This window comes from Cololabis saira, chromosome 5 (assembly GCF_033807715.1).
Source record: "Cololabis saira isolate AMF1-May2022 chromosome 5, fColSai1.1, whole genome shotgun sequence".
In the NCBI taxonomy this organism is placed as follows: Eukaryota; Metazoa; Chordata; class Actinopteri; order Beloniformes; family Belonidae; genus Cololabis; species Cololabis saira.
In genome coordinates this window covers 32,229,930-32,245,423 of record NC_084591.1, presented here as the reverse complement: position 1 = coordinate 32,245,423, position 15,494 = coordinate 32,229,930, and the positions used below count along the sequence as shown (strand labels likewise).

At 44.4% G+C, this 15,494-nt stretch overlaps 1 protein-coding gene across 2 annotated transcripts in view; it reads left to right on the top strand.

Moving 5' to 3' along the window:
* The window catches only part of carmil2 (capping protein regulator and myosin 1 linker 2), a 56,536-nt gene extending 43,962 nt beyond the window's left edge, over positions 1–12,574 (top strand). For both annotated transcript variants that reach the window (XM_061721588.1, XM_061721587.1), the window contains 9 exons: positions 1,583–2,426; positions 3,652–3,753; positions 5,555–5,591; positions 6,787–6,855; positions 7,976–8,178; positions 8,342–8,471; positions 8,848–8,937; positions 9,115–9,210; positions 9,287–12,574. In XM_061721588.1, coding sequence (XP_061577572.1) covers positions 1,583–2,426; positions 3,652–3,753; positions 5,555–5,591; positions 6,787–6,855; positions 7,976–8,178; positions 8,342–8,471; positions 8,848–8,937; positions 9,115–9,210; positions 9,287–9,744 — 2,029 coding nt within the window. In that variant the 3' untranslated portion in view covers positions 9,745–12,574. The remainder of the gene's footprint in view (positions 1–1,582; positions 2,427–3,651; positions 3,754–5,554; positions 5,592–6,786; positions 6,856–7,975; positions 8,179–8,341; positions 8,472–8,847; positions 8,938–9,114; positions 9,211–9,286) is intronic.
* Positions 12,575–15,494: the final 2,920 nt, after the last annotated feature.

Below are 15,494 nucleotides of genomic sequence, written 5' to 3'. Positions count from 1 at the left end.
AACCACTAATTCAAGGCCATAACGCTGTAAAAGTGAGTTAGGGTCCCCGAGTGGGGACAAAAACAAGAAGGGAAGAGTCACATTTTAGAGACACGTCAACCCAGACGCTCAGATGAAAAGCAAAGCTAGCAAAGCAGGCACAAGTGAAAGGGGGACAAGATGGAGGAGGTAGCCTCAGCTCCTAGAATCGGCACGTGGACAGCGAGATGGTGGTGAGGGCATGCTGGAACTCACATCAGAAATGAAAGAAGACCTATTGCAAGTAAGAGTAAATTTGAAGGAAGACATGAAAGCCCAGATGGCCAAGCTCAGAAGGGTCAGACTTGGGAGTGATGGAGAGGAATATGGCAGGGAAGGAGACATGGGACATTGGAGTACGGGACACGCTCGTCCAGCTGCTGAATAACCAAAAGTCACTTCGGGATAAGATCACCAATTTTGAGGGGCGCCCACGCCGGAACAACACACGGATTTATGGCATCCCTGAAAATGCGGAGGTCTCCTCTATGTTGAGGTGTGTGGAAGACATGATTATAACTGAACTGCAGGACAGTGTAGACCTGGGTGGTGAGACGAGACTGGGGGACAATGTGGACCTGGGCTGTGGGAAGGGACTGGGTTAGAGTGTGGACATGGAGGGGTTAGAAGAGACTGGGAGAAAAATTGGACCTGGGCTGTGACTGGGGATTGGGGACAGTGTGGAAATGGGGGGGTTAGGAGAGACTGGGAGACAAATTGGACCTGGGCTGTGACTGGGGACAGTGTGGACATGGGGGGGTTAGAAGAGACCGGGGTACAGTCTGGACCTGGGTGGTGAGAACACAGGGCGATGGGGCGGTAGCACGCCTCCGTGTTTAATGTTGGTGTGTTGTATCAGACCTCTGAGATTTTACCGGTATTTACAGATGTGAAGCTTCTTTAAAAAAGAAATAACCCCAGTTTTTATATGAATATTTATGGATGCCTGTGATTCCAAAATCCAATGGGTAAACTTTATGAAAGGCGCCCATTCATGAACAAGAATCCAGCAGACTGCATCAGAAAGCGCTGGGAAAAAGAAGCCGGTACGGTCATTTCCGAGCGAGCATGGATCCTCCACAAAAACTCTTTAGGTTGGATGAATTTCTGCTGGAAACATTTGATTCGATTTTTCACCACCCCATGTTAGAAATCAAGGATAAGTGGTTCCAAGTTTCAAAGTCCAGAGATATGTCTCCTCTGGCTTTCCTGAAGCCGTCCCCTGAACCACCGCCCCACACCCGCCCTACAGCGGAGTAGAAACACCAACGCAACATTTAGCATCAGTAAAACCAGAACCAGCTCGCACCTCAGCATGGCCTCAAGGACCGTTCATTTCAGTTTGTTCAGTTCACCCTGACAGTAGCATGTCAGGCCCGCCCACCCGCTTCTTAGTGGAACAGGAACCTTTAAATGCTGACCGATGTTCTGTCTCCGTGTGCTGTTTGCATGAACCTTCCTCCCGTGTTCCTGAGCGCTGCATGTGATTGGCTCTTGGATGTGTAGTTGTAGTACTGAGCATCTCTTTGTGTCTGTTGCTCTTTCTGCTGTCTCCCTGCTGCAGAAAAGGCCAGTGGGAGGAGTCAAACCCTGCCCAAGCCACCCCCTCAGAGTTAAGCCCCACCCACCCAGCCTCCACCTCTTTTTCCTCTTCTTCTGACTTCATCACCTCATCCATCCCTGTCACCTCTCCTGTACCTACCGACACGTCCATCACATCTCCTGATACCACTCTCCCTGCCACGTGTCCCTCTCACCCCACCTCCACTGCCATCACCACCACCACCACCTCCACTCTTCCCACCAAAAATATCAAGAAAAAGTTTGGGGATTTCTTCGCCTTCAAGAGGGCTCGAACCGGCCGAGTTGCGAAGGCAGGTGGGGGAGAGGGAGGAGGAGCAGAGGGGGTGAAGGTTAAAAGGACCTCCATCGCAGATCTCATCCGACCCCTCCGTGAGGCCAAGGAAAGGGAAAGAGAGAGGGAGAGGGAGAAGGACAGAGAGAAGGAGAGGGGGGAGAGGTCAGTGGAGGATGCTAACGTTTGTAATGATGCCACCACCACAGAAGGAACCGCCGCTGCCAGCCGCCATCTTGCCGGCGAGGCGACGGAAACTACGCCACCTGTGGTAATCACCACAACACCTCCCAGTGAGACCGCATCCTCCTATCCCACCATCACCATGAGCCCTGACCTCAGCAGGGGCCTGGCAGAATCTCCTGTACTGCTGGGTCTCAGCCAGAGTCCTACAGGGACTTCTTCTAGAACTGAGCTGGACACGCAGTCAGGAGGAACCCCGTCTGGAGAGAAGAGGCTCAGGGTGACCAAGAGACTGAGGGAGGTCAAGAGCCAGAGTCTGATCCTGCTAACAGGACTGGAGCCTGAGGATAAGGACAACACACCCAGTAAGGTTAGTACAACAACACACAGCGAATGTCTGAGGGGTGTGTTCATTCAAATTTGTGTTGCTAGCTTAAAAGGGACACAGGATAAGAAAAAAAAAATTATTTGCTTGAGAGCATATATCTGGGTCTCTGAAGTGACAACTAATGAAAAATTCTAATATCACACAACCCTGTCCCTTTGCGGTCAGAGTAGAATTATCCAACTATCCACTCATGGTGCAGCCTGTGGTGCTCCGAAAGCTACCCGTGTTTTTAAAAGATGCCTACCCTCCAGAGGAGAACCAGTGGAACCATCTAATAAAGTAGACTCCACCCCACTTTACTGGATGACTCCACCCCCTATAAATCACCTCCTGTTAGCAGAGCTGCAAAAAAGCTGTAGCGAAACGAGCTCACTGTGGTGTTTTGACCCAAAGATGCCACAAAAATGTTTTCACCCGGTGTTTGCATATACTGTATATTATTGGTAGATGAATGATGATTCAGTAAAACCTTTGAATGTCGGTTATATATACATTTGGATTGTACAGCATTTTTTTTTGTTTTTGTGTGTAGGTGTGAAAAAGAGTGTTTCCTTTACAGCCCTCTTTGACAGTCTGAGCTAACAAACTTTACTCACATTTGAATTCCTGACTCTGTAGGAGACGACTAAAATCACTGACGTGAAACATGAAAGGAGACAAAAGAGACTCAAGAAAGTGATGGGTGTGGTGTGTGTAGAGTGGTGAATAATGCAGCGCTTGTGTGTGCAAATGAATGTGTGCTGAGTTGTGTTGCCATAAAAGCACAGGCATGCAGATAAATGACAAACAGATATAAACATTGAAAGAGAGTAGCACTTCCTACTCACTTCTACCATTTTGTGTAAGTGTGTGTGAGGTGTGTGTGGGATGCTACAAAGCACACATGAAATTGTGTCGGCCTTGTCCATAATGTCTCCTTAAGTGGACTGCGTTTTTCTATCATTTCATGTCAAAGGGCTTCGGAGACTTTTTTTGCCACTAAATGGAAATCTCTTATCGGGTAAAAGTACTTGACTTCCTGGTGGCATCAAGAATGTTTTTATCAATCACAAATGAGACTCAAGAATTTCATCTGTTTTACTTTATTTTAGACTCCGTTTATAAGTTTTGATGGCGGGGCAGCAGTCTATTATTTTATTATAAATATGTCTTTATTTGATCTCTTTTACGCTCACACTTTAATGAAGACATTCATTTTGTCTTCCAGAAACATGCATCTGAGAGCTCGAGTTTTGAACAGAGGCTTCAAGTGATGCTGCACAGGATGGGTGTGACCAAAAGTCCACCTGCTGACACCAAGGCACGCCAGGTAGAATATCCGTGTGTGTGCCTGTGTTTGTCTTTAGTACATGGTGGGGTCCAAGGCCCGGCAGCATAAGCTCAGTGTGGTACAAAAGAACATCTTTGCTGCAACCCAAAAACATTGTAAAGTGAAAAGAAGGTAATTGGAATGTCCTGTTAAAATGCTGATTTTGACCACATAATCCACAAAAGCCAACATTGAATTCTTAGATGTTTGAGGAGGTAACTCACTACTGACCCTGAGTGGTAGGAGGTGGTACTGTAGAAACACAGTCATACACAGTGTTCCTTGTTTGGTGGCATTGGAGGGTCATGTGACCAAATGTCTGCAACTGTGATATTTTTTAGGTGTGACATCTCCTAAATTACTTGAGAAATGTATATTTTTTAATTGGTATACATGTTTATTTGGAACCGTAATGAACTGATTAAACGTTTGACAGTCTAAAGTCATGGTCACGTAGACCTGACAAAATACATTTTTCCTCCCGATAAAAGCACTTCCCCCGGCAGAAACTGGAAAAATCTGGATGCTTCAGATTTTTTTCTTTTTTTCTTTTTGTGATCAAAATCTATGATCAGGGTTTAATAGATGTCATTAAAACTTTGATAAAGCAACAAAATGAGGAAAACGAAAGTATTTTGCTTAGTACTGTAAAAGTATATACAGTACTTGGTTAATAAATAAACCGCCAACCAATTAATCAGTTTCCCACTCATATCATAAATGTATTTTCTGTTTGCACTTTCAAAAAGATTACATTACATTACCGGTACATCTATTAATTTTTCGGTTGGTTTGGTCCGTGGTCAGAAGTGCTACTTTCATTCCAGCCCAAACGTCGCACCACAAGCCACAAGACCACATTCAGAGATGTCATTGGTCAGTAGTGTAGGGAGAGTATTGTGTTTGCACAGAGAGCTGAAAAGCATAGCAAGCATAGATGATACCTCTGTGTTTTTCTGTTGTTTGTTTGTACCAATCTGGACAAACTACCGTATACAGTTTCTAAGTGAAGCCCGACTGCAGTTGGAAGTCATTGGTCTGCTGCTGCTAGCCTTACTATATCTATGGAAGCCTTCTCAACTCAAACGGGAAGATCGAGTTCGCTCCACCGGAGCCCGCTGGTCGCTGATGTTTGGTTCCTTTGCTCAAATCGACCCAAGTGAACCAAACTCATGTCCAGTGTTCCTTTGCAAAATAACACCATTGAAATTTAGTTAAATATTCTTTCAAATTAAAGTGAAACTAACATTTTAACATAAAAGAAAGTCCCAACTGGGAGACTGATGATGGTCAAACACACATGAACCATGCTGGTTTTGACACGGGAGGAGTTGCTGTCTTTTCACGAGCCGTGACCTCAGGATGGAGTGTCTAAGCTGTGTCGTTCTCCTGCATACGCAGTTTTGCAATTTAATTAGCTGGTTCTTATATCAAAGACCATAAAGTTAAACTTTTCTCAATGTTGAATGGTAGCAGTGCTTCAGACATGATATGGACCCATAATTCAGTTCGGAAACTCTTGATGTCACCCCATCCTGTCAAAGGGACAGTCGGGGCTGCCAGTAAAACTGTTTATTTCCAGCTGATCTCAGCGCGCCCTGACATCATTCCTACCAGCCAGCATTTGTGTGTCTCAATTCAGGGTTTAAAAGCGCTCGCTAAATTTCGTACTTTTTGACTTTTTAGTAGACTTATGTTTCTCCAGTAGGTGTCCTTCCAGTTGACAGGTCTCACGGTCAGGACGTCTCTGTATTGTTGCTCAGATGTTGTAGTTTAATGCCGTCTGGTGTTTCTGTTGCAGAATAAAGACGAGGAGCTGAGAAAGGCCAACTCTGAAGGTGAGCGCCTCCATAACTAACCCTCATTTTTATCGACATGCTCAGAGGCTGTGTACAGTTAAACATTCCCTTGTGAATTTGTATAAGGTAAAATAAATAACTAATTCCATAGAGTGGTCCACAAACATAAAACCTGCCCCAGAGTAGTTTAGTGACAGGTCCGTGTCCTGTCAGGAGACACGTCGGTGCTGCTGAAACTATCTTCCAGTCCTGTGTGAACTCCACCAACAGTTGTGGAGCAGTGAGAACAGCCACATATGTGCGTGTTCAGTGGCAAAACAACTCAGCACCGGGCCCCGATGCAAGATCATTAAACCGGGCCCTGCCCATCACAATGTAAAACAGACACGCTGTGATTTACGCAATCTCACAGCAGATGCATCACCATTCAAATGACAACGGGCACTACTGACAGCTTTAACCCGTAACACAACCACAGCGCAGATATATATGTTTAAAAAAAAATCCACATCAATAACACAAGCACATTGCAATTTGGTGACACGGCGGAACACCACATAAAAACAATCATAGCGCATAAACACAACAAAAAACACATATAACCAACAGCATAACGCACACAGTGCGCCGGTGTGCGACAGAACACCGGCAGTGCCAACAGCTGAGAATAAACCCAAAGTCATTAATTAATTCCTGACAACAGTTCAACGCTGAAGGCTGATTTATGGTTCCGCGTTACACCAACGCAGAGACTACGGCGTATGGTACGCGGCGACGCGCTAGGTACGACGCGAGACGCCGCGTACCCTACGCCGTACCCTACGGCGTAGGCTCTGCGTCGATTTAACGCTTAACCATAAATCAGCCTTAACTCCTTTCCTCTCCTCACTCGCCAACTCTTCCTCTACGCAAATATGGGTTACATGCGCACTACACCGGCATCATCCGAGATCATCTATAAATGTAATTTTTTATTTAAACTAGATATATCTTTATAACCAGCCCATAACATTGATGTAAACACACACACCTCAAAAAAAAAGAAAAAAAAAAAAAAAAAAAGTCTGCACGTCCCCAGGTCCTGCGCGTGCGGGCCCTGGACACGTGCGGGCCCCTATGCAGTCACATTGTCTGCATATATGGTAGTTTCGCCACTGTGCGTGTTTCTGTCATGCAGCATCATGGTTGCAGATTGGACTAAACTCCCCCTGCTGTTTTCTGTTTCCTGTCTCAGGAGCAATCCTGGACCGACATGATCCCCCTCCTGCACACACCAAACCCAGAACCATGTCCAGCTCATCAGGTATCAGTGACTTCTACTCCAGTAAAATGTTCCAGCGTGGAGCTAAGTGTTTCTGCGACCTCATGTCAGTACTGAGTTGTTCTGGTATGAGCTCACACACCGGAGGAAGCGTGTCGTCATGGGGACACACACCCACTACAGTAGGAACCACCGCTGAGATGGAGCCACGACACCCTGCAGTCTGAGGCCCCGTTTACACGTAGCAAAAACGGTGGTGTTTTCATGCGTTTTGGCCGTTCGTTTACACGAAAACGAAGCTCAAAGTCACCAAAAACGATAATTTCTGAAAACTCCGGCCGAAGTGGAGATTTTTTTAAACCTCCGTCTTCACGTTTGCTTGTAAACAGAGGGAAACTGACATTTAAGCTTCAGAACGTCACATTATGTGACAGAAACGTCACCAGCGTCATGTGTTCGACCTGCGTTTACAATTTGTTTGGCCACCGTCAATGTTTTCTTGTATTGTACTTGTTTTATATTCTAACGTCACACTTAAAAGTAACTCCACTTCTCTGTCACTCCAAACGAAAGACTCTCGTTCATCTTGGAAGTAACTGGAAGTTACACGTGTCATTTGTTGACGTTTTTTTCCAGGATTCTGATTAGCTAGCATGACTTTCTGCTTCTCGTTACACTGCCCCCTGTAGGTTTCTACATCCACACTGGAAACTGTCAGTGTGTATCACATGACCTCTGTGCTCACTGGGCACGTGCACAGCTGAGCAAAACACAGTGAAATTACCTTTGTTACATACAGTTACAGGTTTATGATGATTTTGTTGACCTTATTATTAGTCGTACGCAATATAGCTGCTGCTGACTTCATGTCCCAGATGTCAGCTGTTCTGAGTTTAATTAACCTGAAACTGTTCCATGTGCAGGATATCAGAACAACGTCAACCAAAGGGGATTTTGGCAGTCCAGTGGGTGTGGGTGATCATGTGATACATGTTTACACTGGTGTTATGTGGTGTTCTCTGACATGGAGGTGAAACACTAGAGGGGTCTTTTGGAACAGATATGGACTAGAGTGGATATAGCCTCAAGTAAATGGGGCAGTCTGTATATAAGAAGAAATAACTCATCTCCTAACTTCCTGTTACCCTGACCGTATCTTCAGCTGAGCCAAGGCATCCCACGAGAGCACAGGGTCCCATCCCACCAGACCCTGTCCTCCTGCCAAAGCCTCCCATCCCCGGGCGGCCTGCAGGCTTCCTGCCTCCCAAACCTGCCGTCGCAGCTAAACCAGCCCTCTCCACCGCTGCAGGAGCTACGCCTCGTCCCTCCTCTGCTCCTCCTTCCAGCACTTCCACACAGCATCAGGTGACAGCACCGACACGTGACGGCAGGCCTGTGGAGGTGACAGCACAGCTGATATTGGCTTCAGTGTCCCCCAGTACTTCCTGCTGACATGTGCTACACATGCTCGTGTGTTTGTTGAATACATGCCGAAGCTCACTGAGCATCTTCTGATCATCACATCTAGGATGGAAGTCTGGAAGGAGAACAGGGAGCAGCCCCAGCTCTGCCCCCCAGGAGAGAAGTGTTACCTTCACCTCCATGGACGGCCGTCGGTGCACAGCTTCGCTCTGAGAAAGCACAATCAGTGACTGAGGGTGAGTTTGGCTGATTGTTCACGTTTCCTGTATAAAATTAATTGTAATTTGTCACATGGTTTTTGTTATTTAGTAAACAGTTAGTAAACATTTTCAGGTTTAAAGGATGTTTAAAAGATGTTGAAAAAACGGCTAAAAAGGATTTTTAAAAGACGGCTAAAAAAGACGTTGAAAAGACGTTGAAAAGACATTGAAAAGACCTTGAAACAACGGCAATGTTGAAAAATAGTTCAAAATTGGTTCAAAAGTGAAAGTTTTTCCACAAACTCGCGGTGCTGAGAAGCGAAAAATGACTGTATGACATTCCTGGGCTGACACGAGTTGCAGTTGGGTCATATTAGATGAATGACAAATTTAAATGTATGTGTGACAACAGAGAGTCTCCCGAAGCCTCGGCAGCACCTGAAGCCTCCTCCACAACGCCGAGCTGTGTCTGTACACGAGGACACTCTGGCCATGACACAAGGTGAACGTTCGTCTGACAGCAGCTGTCCCCTCGTCTGTCCCTTTGTCTGTCCCCTGGTCTGTCCCCTGGTCTGTCCCCTGGTCTGTCCCCCTGCTGTTCCACATGCAGCTTCTACTCATACACGTTGCTAATCGATGCCTCACCAGTAAGTCTCTGGATCATCTTTTCTTTATTTAGAGCTTAAGGCAGTCTTACAGAAGTCGCCCATCCGTTTCCAAGGAAACAGACGAAATCTGCCCTCGTGCAGAGAAGATGAAGCACAACAAACTCAAGGTGAGACCTCTGACCGTCTTTGTTCCTCACTTGTCCTTCTGTCGGTAACAGACATCTTTGGTTTGTTTCTCTATAGATAGTTGCACAGGACAACAGACGGATGAAGACACAAAGGATAAAGAAAGGATTAAAGACTATGGAAGAGCAGGACTGAGGAGCCAGCACCCACTTCCAGGAGAGGAACGACCTCCACCTTCAAGGTGTGCTTCCACTCTACAGGAAGTGATGCTGCCGTCTACCTTGGAGAAGCCTCCAGAACCAACTCAAGCCCTGCAGAAGTCTCCTGTAACCCCAACTTCACAGAAAAAGAGCCCAAGCACAATCTCTGCCCCCCGGACTCCAGAGAGACTGCAGGTCTCCTCCCCCACCACAGCCCCAGCGTCCCCTAGATCCCCAGAAGCCCCCCAGGTGGGACCCCTGCCCCACCTGAAGGATAGGAGTGGCAGAACAGAGCGGAGAGGAGAAGCGGCATCTCATCGGAACACAACAACACCAGAACCAGCCCACAGCAAAACCAGCAAACACCACGACTGACTGACAACTGGGAAACGTGCAGTAAGGGGAGGGGCAGCCCTGCACCAAGAGGGGGGGGACTGCAGACACATGTGTCAGGCGAGTTCTCCCTAAACTCTGACAATGAACATGCAGGGAGCAACAAACTTATCAATACTAGTTTGAAGGGAGCTCATGGATTTTAATATGGCAGGTGCCATGAAAGAATTTGAAAGCTATCCTTTTTGCCCAAAATTATTCTTCACTCCAAAATATCCAAATTATCATCCACAGCTGCACGAAGACGGTGTGGTGTCAGGTCATCCGTGGACCAACAAATCATCATCATCTTGATTTTCCTCTTTGGGCTCAGACTCATGATGTTTAATCACTTATTTTAATACTGATGTCCAGTGTTCTGCTCTACACCCCAAATGTAAAGAAAGTTGGGACAAAATGAAAAAAACTAAAAAGAAAAACAAATGCAGAAATTTACTCTGACGTTTAGTTCTCTGCAGAAAGCATGAACCCAAGATATTTCACACACACTTCTTTGTTAACTTCCCACAAGGCTCCATATGACAACCTCTGCTTTAATTCTACATAAAATTCTGCATCATCTGGTGTTAATGAATAAAAATTCAATACAAAATTCAAAACTACTCCAAATCACCAAGAATAACTTATTTGTTGTTAATTAAAATACATTAATTGCTGTTACTATTAATATAAATGTCAGTTTATATGCAGATGACACTGATTTATGTCTCCTAATCAGTATTCCAGACCATCCGTTGGGTGCTTTATGCTCTGTATCATTAACTAGCCCAGAATCCAGACTCTGTGATTGTCTGGGGTTGGATAAGTGTCCTTGGTAAAGCTCATTTCCACGTCTGTGATGGCAGCATCAGTATCAGAATTGCATGAAGCATGTCCAGGAATGTGTCTTAGAAGTTCACCATCAATGTCCTTGGTAGGTAAAAGTAAAACCTCTGGAAGCCGAGGTTCCGTTTCCTCCTGAGGTCCTGGGTGATCCTCTCCCAGGACAGAGAAAGACTCCATGTTGTTGACTGAGGGTTGGGGTTGGGTTCTTCCAGGAGTCCACTAGTACCTCCACTGGTTGCACTAGAACTCCAGGTGGTGAATCTCCTGCGCTCCCGTTGTGAATGCACGGATGTCAGAGCTACATGCTGCTTCCTGAGACAAAGATATCCGGCCGGTACAATTGCACACCTGAGGACGAACGGGGGCAAAACTAACACCTGAAGACCAGAATGGCTTTTAGATTTTGTGAAAAGGAGTAGAAACACAACAAAGGCTTCACTAGAAGACGTTCTTGTGGAGGGTGTTGCAAGTCTGAAATGCTAAAACTGATGTTTGTTAACAAGTGAAGAACAGTTGTTGAGGGAAACGGTTCATGTCTTAGCTCCATACAGTCTGCAAACAACAATGTCAAAGTAAATGTAAGAATCAGTGCTTTTTTTATATTGTCCTAACTTTTATTGATTTGGGGTGGTAGGGGGTTCTTTTCCATGTCTGGTTGAACCTGTCAACAAGTCGGTGTTGTTCCGAGTCTAAAACCAGATTCATGAGCACCTGGAGCATTAGTTTGTAGGCTCCTCAGACAGGGGCAACTCGTGAGCATGTTTGTGAGTAATATTTGACTTGTCGTTTTCATCGTTCTCTCGACACTGCATTATGATGATTTAAGGGGCTTTCAGGTGCGGTTTACTCCTCAATGTGAAGAGAACAACAATATTCAGGGAACGGCTGCTTCCTCAGAAATCTGCAGCAATTCTGACAACTTTTTCAAAGGTTTATCAAGATGCAGCATTGATCTCTTTTTTTGATCAATGACATAGTCGTTTTACTCTGACTCTGAAACTGTTAGATAGTTTTTCTCGTGTGAGTCCTGCTCCTCACTCCTGTTACTGGGTTCCTGATCCAATCAGTCAGGCTACTGCCCGTCATGTTGCCACGGCAACAGGTGCTTTTGTCTGAACTGAATCTGGTCCAAGGGGATCGAGGCAGACCCCGAGTGAGGATAGTTGCTCATCTATGACTGGAGATTCGAGGAACAATCTGCAGATGACATGAATACTTGTGGAAGCAGAAAGTCATTTTTAAAGATAAAAGTCTCTGTAAGCTCTTGATATGACGGTTCTTCCAGACCCCTATTTAATGCTGTTTTGCTGGTGCAACTCTTAAAATGACATTGATAAGCCTGGAAACTGTGTATATGACAGTTTAGGGCAATTCTGAACCTTTGAAAGTCTGAAAAAGCAGAATATCAGACATTTAAACTCTTGTTTTTTTCTTCCTCATTTAAATTCCAATGGCTCACTGGCCTTTAGTCACCAACATTCAACCACCGAGATCTGAGTCAGAAAACGTTGTCCTCGGTTTTTCCATGCATTAATGCTAATACTGAGTAATTCAAATGTATTTTTTCCTTAAAGTGCAAAAGTCAATGTTCACAGCAGAGATTCCATTCTCACTGAAATGGTCATGTTTTGACCGCATTTTTGTTATTTCCCTTTTTTATGAGCTCACCGTTATTGATGATTCTTCAGCAGCTCCAACAGCTGAGCCGAGCCAGCTGTCTTAGTGAATGAGTCTTCACTCAGCCCCGCCCCTTGTATCACAGGAGATGGAGGGATTATTTTGCTCCTCCTTCGGTTCAGGGGGCGTTATTGCTCTTTATAGTTCAGCCAAATCATAGTTTAGCAGTTGAGCTTCAAGAGCCGGTTTCGGCAGCCAAGGCTGTTGCAGTTCAGCTGTTGCACATTGTACCTGACCCGTATGTCCCCTGGTGTCGGTGCTGGGCCCATGCACCGGTGGGTCATTTGGGCTGAAATGGACCTTAAACCAGTGGAGTAAATGGGCGGGTTGATGGGTGGGTGAGTGGGTGGGTGGGCGAGGGGGCGAGTGAATGGGTGGATGAATGGAGTTTGACCTTCATTTGATAGTTATTCCTTCATTCCATATCCAGAGGTTTCCCTCAACATTTAATTCCAGATATTTGCTTCTCAACAGTTTTTTACTTTGACATTAACTCTCCAGTAATTTCCTCACCAGTCCCCTCACGCCCCCACGTTGGATCACTTTCAGTATTTTTCTTTGTACCTTGTTTTTCACATTAGATCTTTTGAATCTTCTGAAGCTGTGCATGTTTTTTCTTCGGTGGAACCACGTTAATTTGTGACTGTCAGACGGATTCAGGTTTATTTGTTCTTCTGGACACGCTGGTAAGGTGCACCAACATTCCTCTCCCCCAGTGAAAAACAAGCAAACCTGAGCGTTTGTGATGAGGTGTTGTGAAATAACAGTTTGAGGCTTGTGGGTGTGAAAGCGTCGATCAGTGAGTTCAGACTTCAGACGGGATCGCCGGGCTGTCGGTGACTCGCTGTCGTCCTGGAGGAGACGTCACTTCCTCCTCCCATCGTTCTCTTTGCCTTGCACGCTCAGAATATGTACAAAACAAAAAAAAAATCTACTTATGAACAGAGTGTAAATCCATGCCTATACTTGTTAAAAATGATTAAAATGTCTATTGAGTTCTGTCACTACTTACCTCCATTATTTGTGTCACTTCTTGGAGTCTGTGGGTGGACAGGTTTTCAGGTTCAGGTAGGAACCGCTTGGAAAAATAATAATAAATATAAAGGCACAATATATAATGTACCACTCCACATTAGCTGGATGCAGCGTATCTCAAGACAGTGACTGTGTCGGCCTCTGGTGTAAGACATGACACGGTCCACAGAAGCCCTGAGCCGAGAAAGCTGGAGAAAGTGGAGCTCCGGTCTAGACTGGAAACACGTGACCTCCAATCTACAGAGTCCCCTTCCCTGATATGATACCTTAAACTAGAGCCTGGTCCTGCTCAAGGTTTCTTCCTCCTAAAGGGGAGTTTTTCCTTGCCACTGTTTGGTTTAAGGCTTTTCTCCAACTAGGGGAGTTTTTACCTGCCATTGTTTATGTAATAATTGCTCGGGGGTTTATGTTCTGGGTCTCTGGAAAGCGCTTAGAGACAACATTTGTTGTATTAGACCTATATAAATAAAATTGAATTGAATTGAACTAGTCTTAACCCCTCCAGAGACGAGGTCTCCTGCAGTGGAGCTCCACTGTCTTCATAGTTTGCAGTCAGATCTTCTTGACTCAGGTTTACACTGGACTGGACAAATCCACCAAGATGTCAAAGGTTTTCTGAAGAGTACTTTTGAATCTTTTTTTTTCATGGTACTACAGGTACTGCAGTGTTACTAACTGACCTTATGTCAATGCATTTTAGCTTAGCTTATGTTCATCTGTTCTCTTAATTCCCATTTCTATCTTCCGCCACTATTCGCTGGCTATCAAGTTCCACTTTTTTTTTTTTTTAGCTATTTCAGCCATTCAGATATCAAAACGTTCAGCTCATTCAGGTTGTTGATGGCATGACATTTGGTCCTTCAAACCCTTAAACTTTTGAAGATATTCCAGGGTTTCCAAAACCTAAGGCCCATTGGACTATAATGGGGAAATCTTCAAAACCATGAAAGACCTTCACCTCTTTGAGACTTTATTACTTACTACTACTTTCAGCTAGACACCATTCAAACTAGTCTTTAAAGACTTTAAACTCTTATCACTTGATTCAGCTATTTCAAATGTTTAGTAGTTTTTTAAATGTTACCCTTTAATTTTAAATGTTACCCTTTAATTTTATGAAAAATTCAGCGTTTATAATGGATTTCAATTATATCTTTGAGAGCTCACTACTTCAGCATACTTTCACCTACAGATACTATCCAAACTTTGAACAAGTCGTTAAGAGTTTAGACTACAACATATTTAAGTAGTGTTTAAATTAAGTTTACGGTCTTTGAGAAATGATAGCTAACGTTTTATGATTGTTTTGAATAATCTTTGCCGCCAGAACTGCCCTCTAGCTCATTATGTAATCCAGTCTAAGCTTCAAAGTCAGATTAATAACCTACAAAATTCTGTTTCAAACCTCTATCTTGTCTACACCTTTCACCCACACCTCATAAATATTTGTAATACTCTGATAAATAGCAGTGGTATTTAATTTATAATTTTCATGGGTATAAGATAAGGATACAATGCCAGTTCATGGTGTAGTTAAAATGTACACTATTTGATAAAAAATATTAATATATAAATAATTTATGTTGATTCTGAGTGACTGTAAGAACATCATTTCATGGGGTGTGTATGCCTTTAAAAAAATGTTAAAAGTAATTTGATTTACGTGTGCGAGTTCAAGGACTCAGAGTTTGCTTTTATTTTGGGGACAGGAGACCCGGGAAAAATACCAAAGAAGAAGCAAAGTATTCTTGGTGGAGATTAGCTGAACCTCCGGGACTGTGTGTGTCCTCACTGTGGAGTTTATGAGTGATGGACGGTGGACTGTGGTCGACTGACGTGTTCGGAGTGTGTGAGTCGGACTCTCCACCACACTTGCGTTTTTGGCGAAGTATCACGTAAAAGTTTACAGGTCAAGTGTTACTGTAAGTGTATTCCCCTGTATGGATAATTTGAATGGATAATTTTAAAAGTGAGAATCATACAGTACCCTAGACTGATATTTATTATTTGAGATGTGACTGCTACCATAAAACCTAACTAAAACAAGTTAAAGCCTCATCCTCAAGCATAAGATGGTTCTCCTGGTACAGATGAAGGACTTGGCTTCTTCCACTCGTATCCATCTTTAACAGTGAAGGTGCCAAGAATGGGCCCCTGAATGATTTGTTAGACAAGTAAACGCATCCAAATGAAGA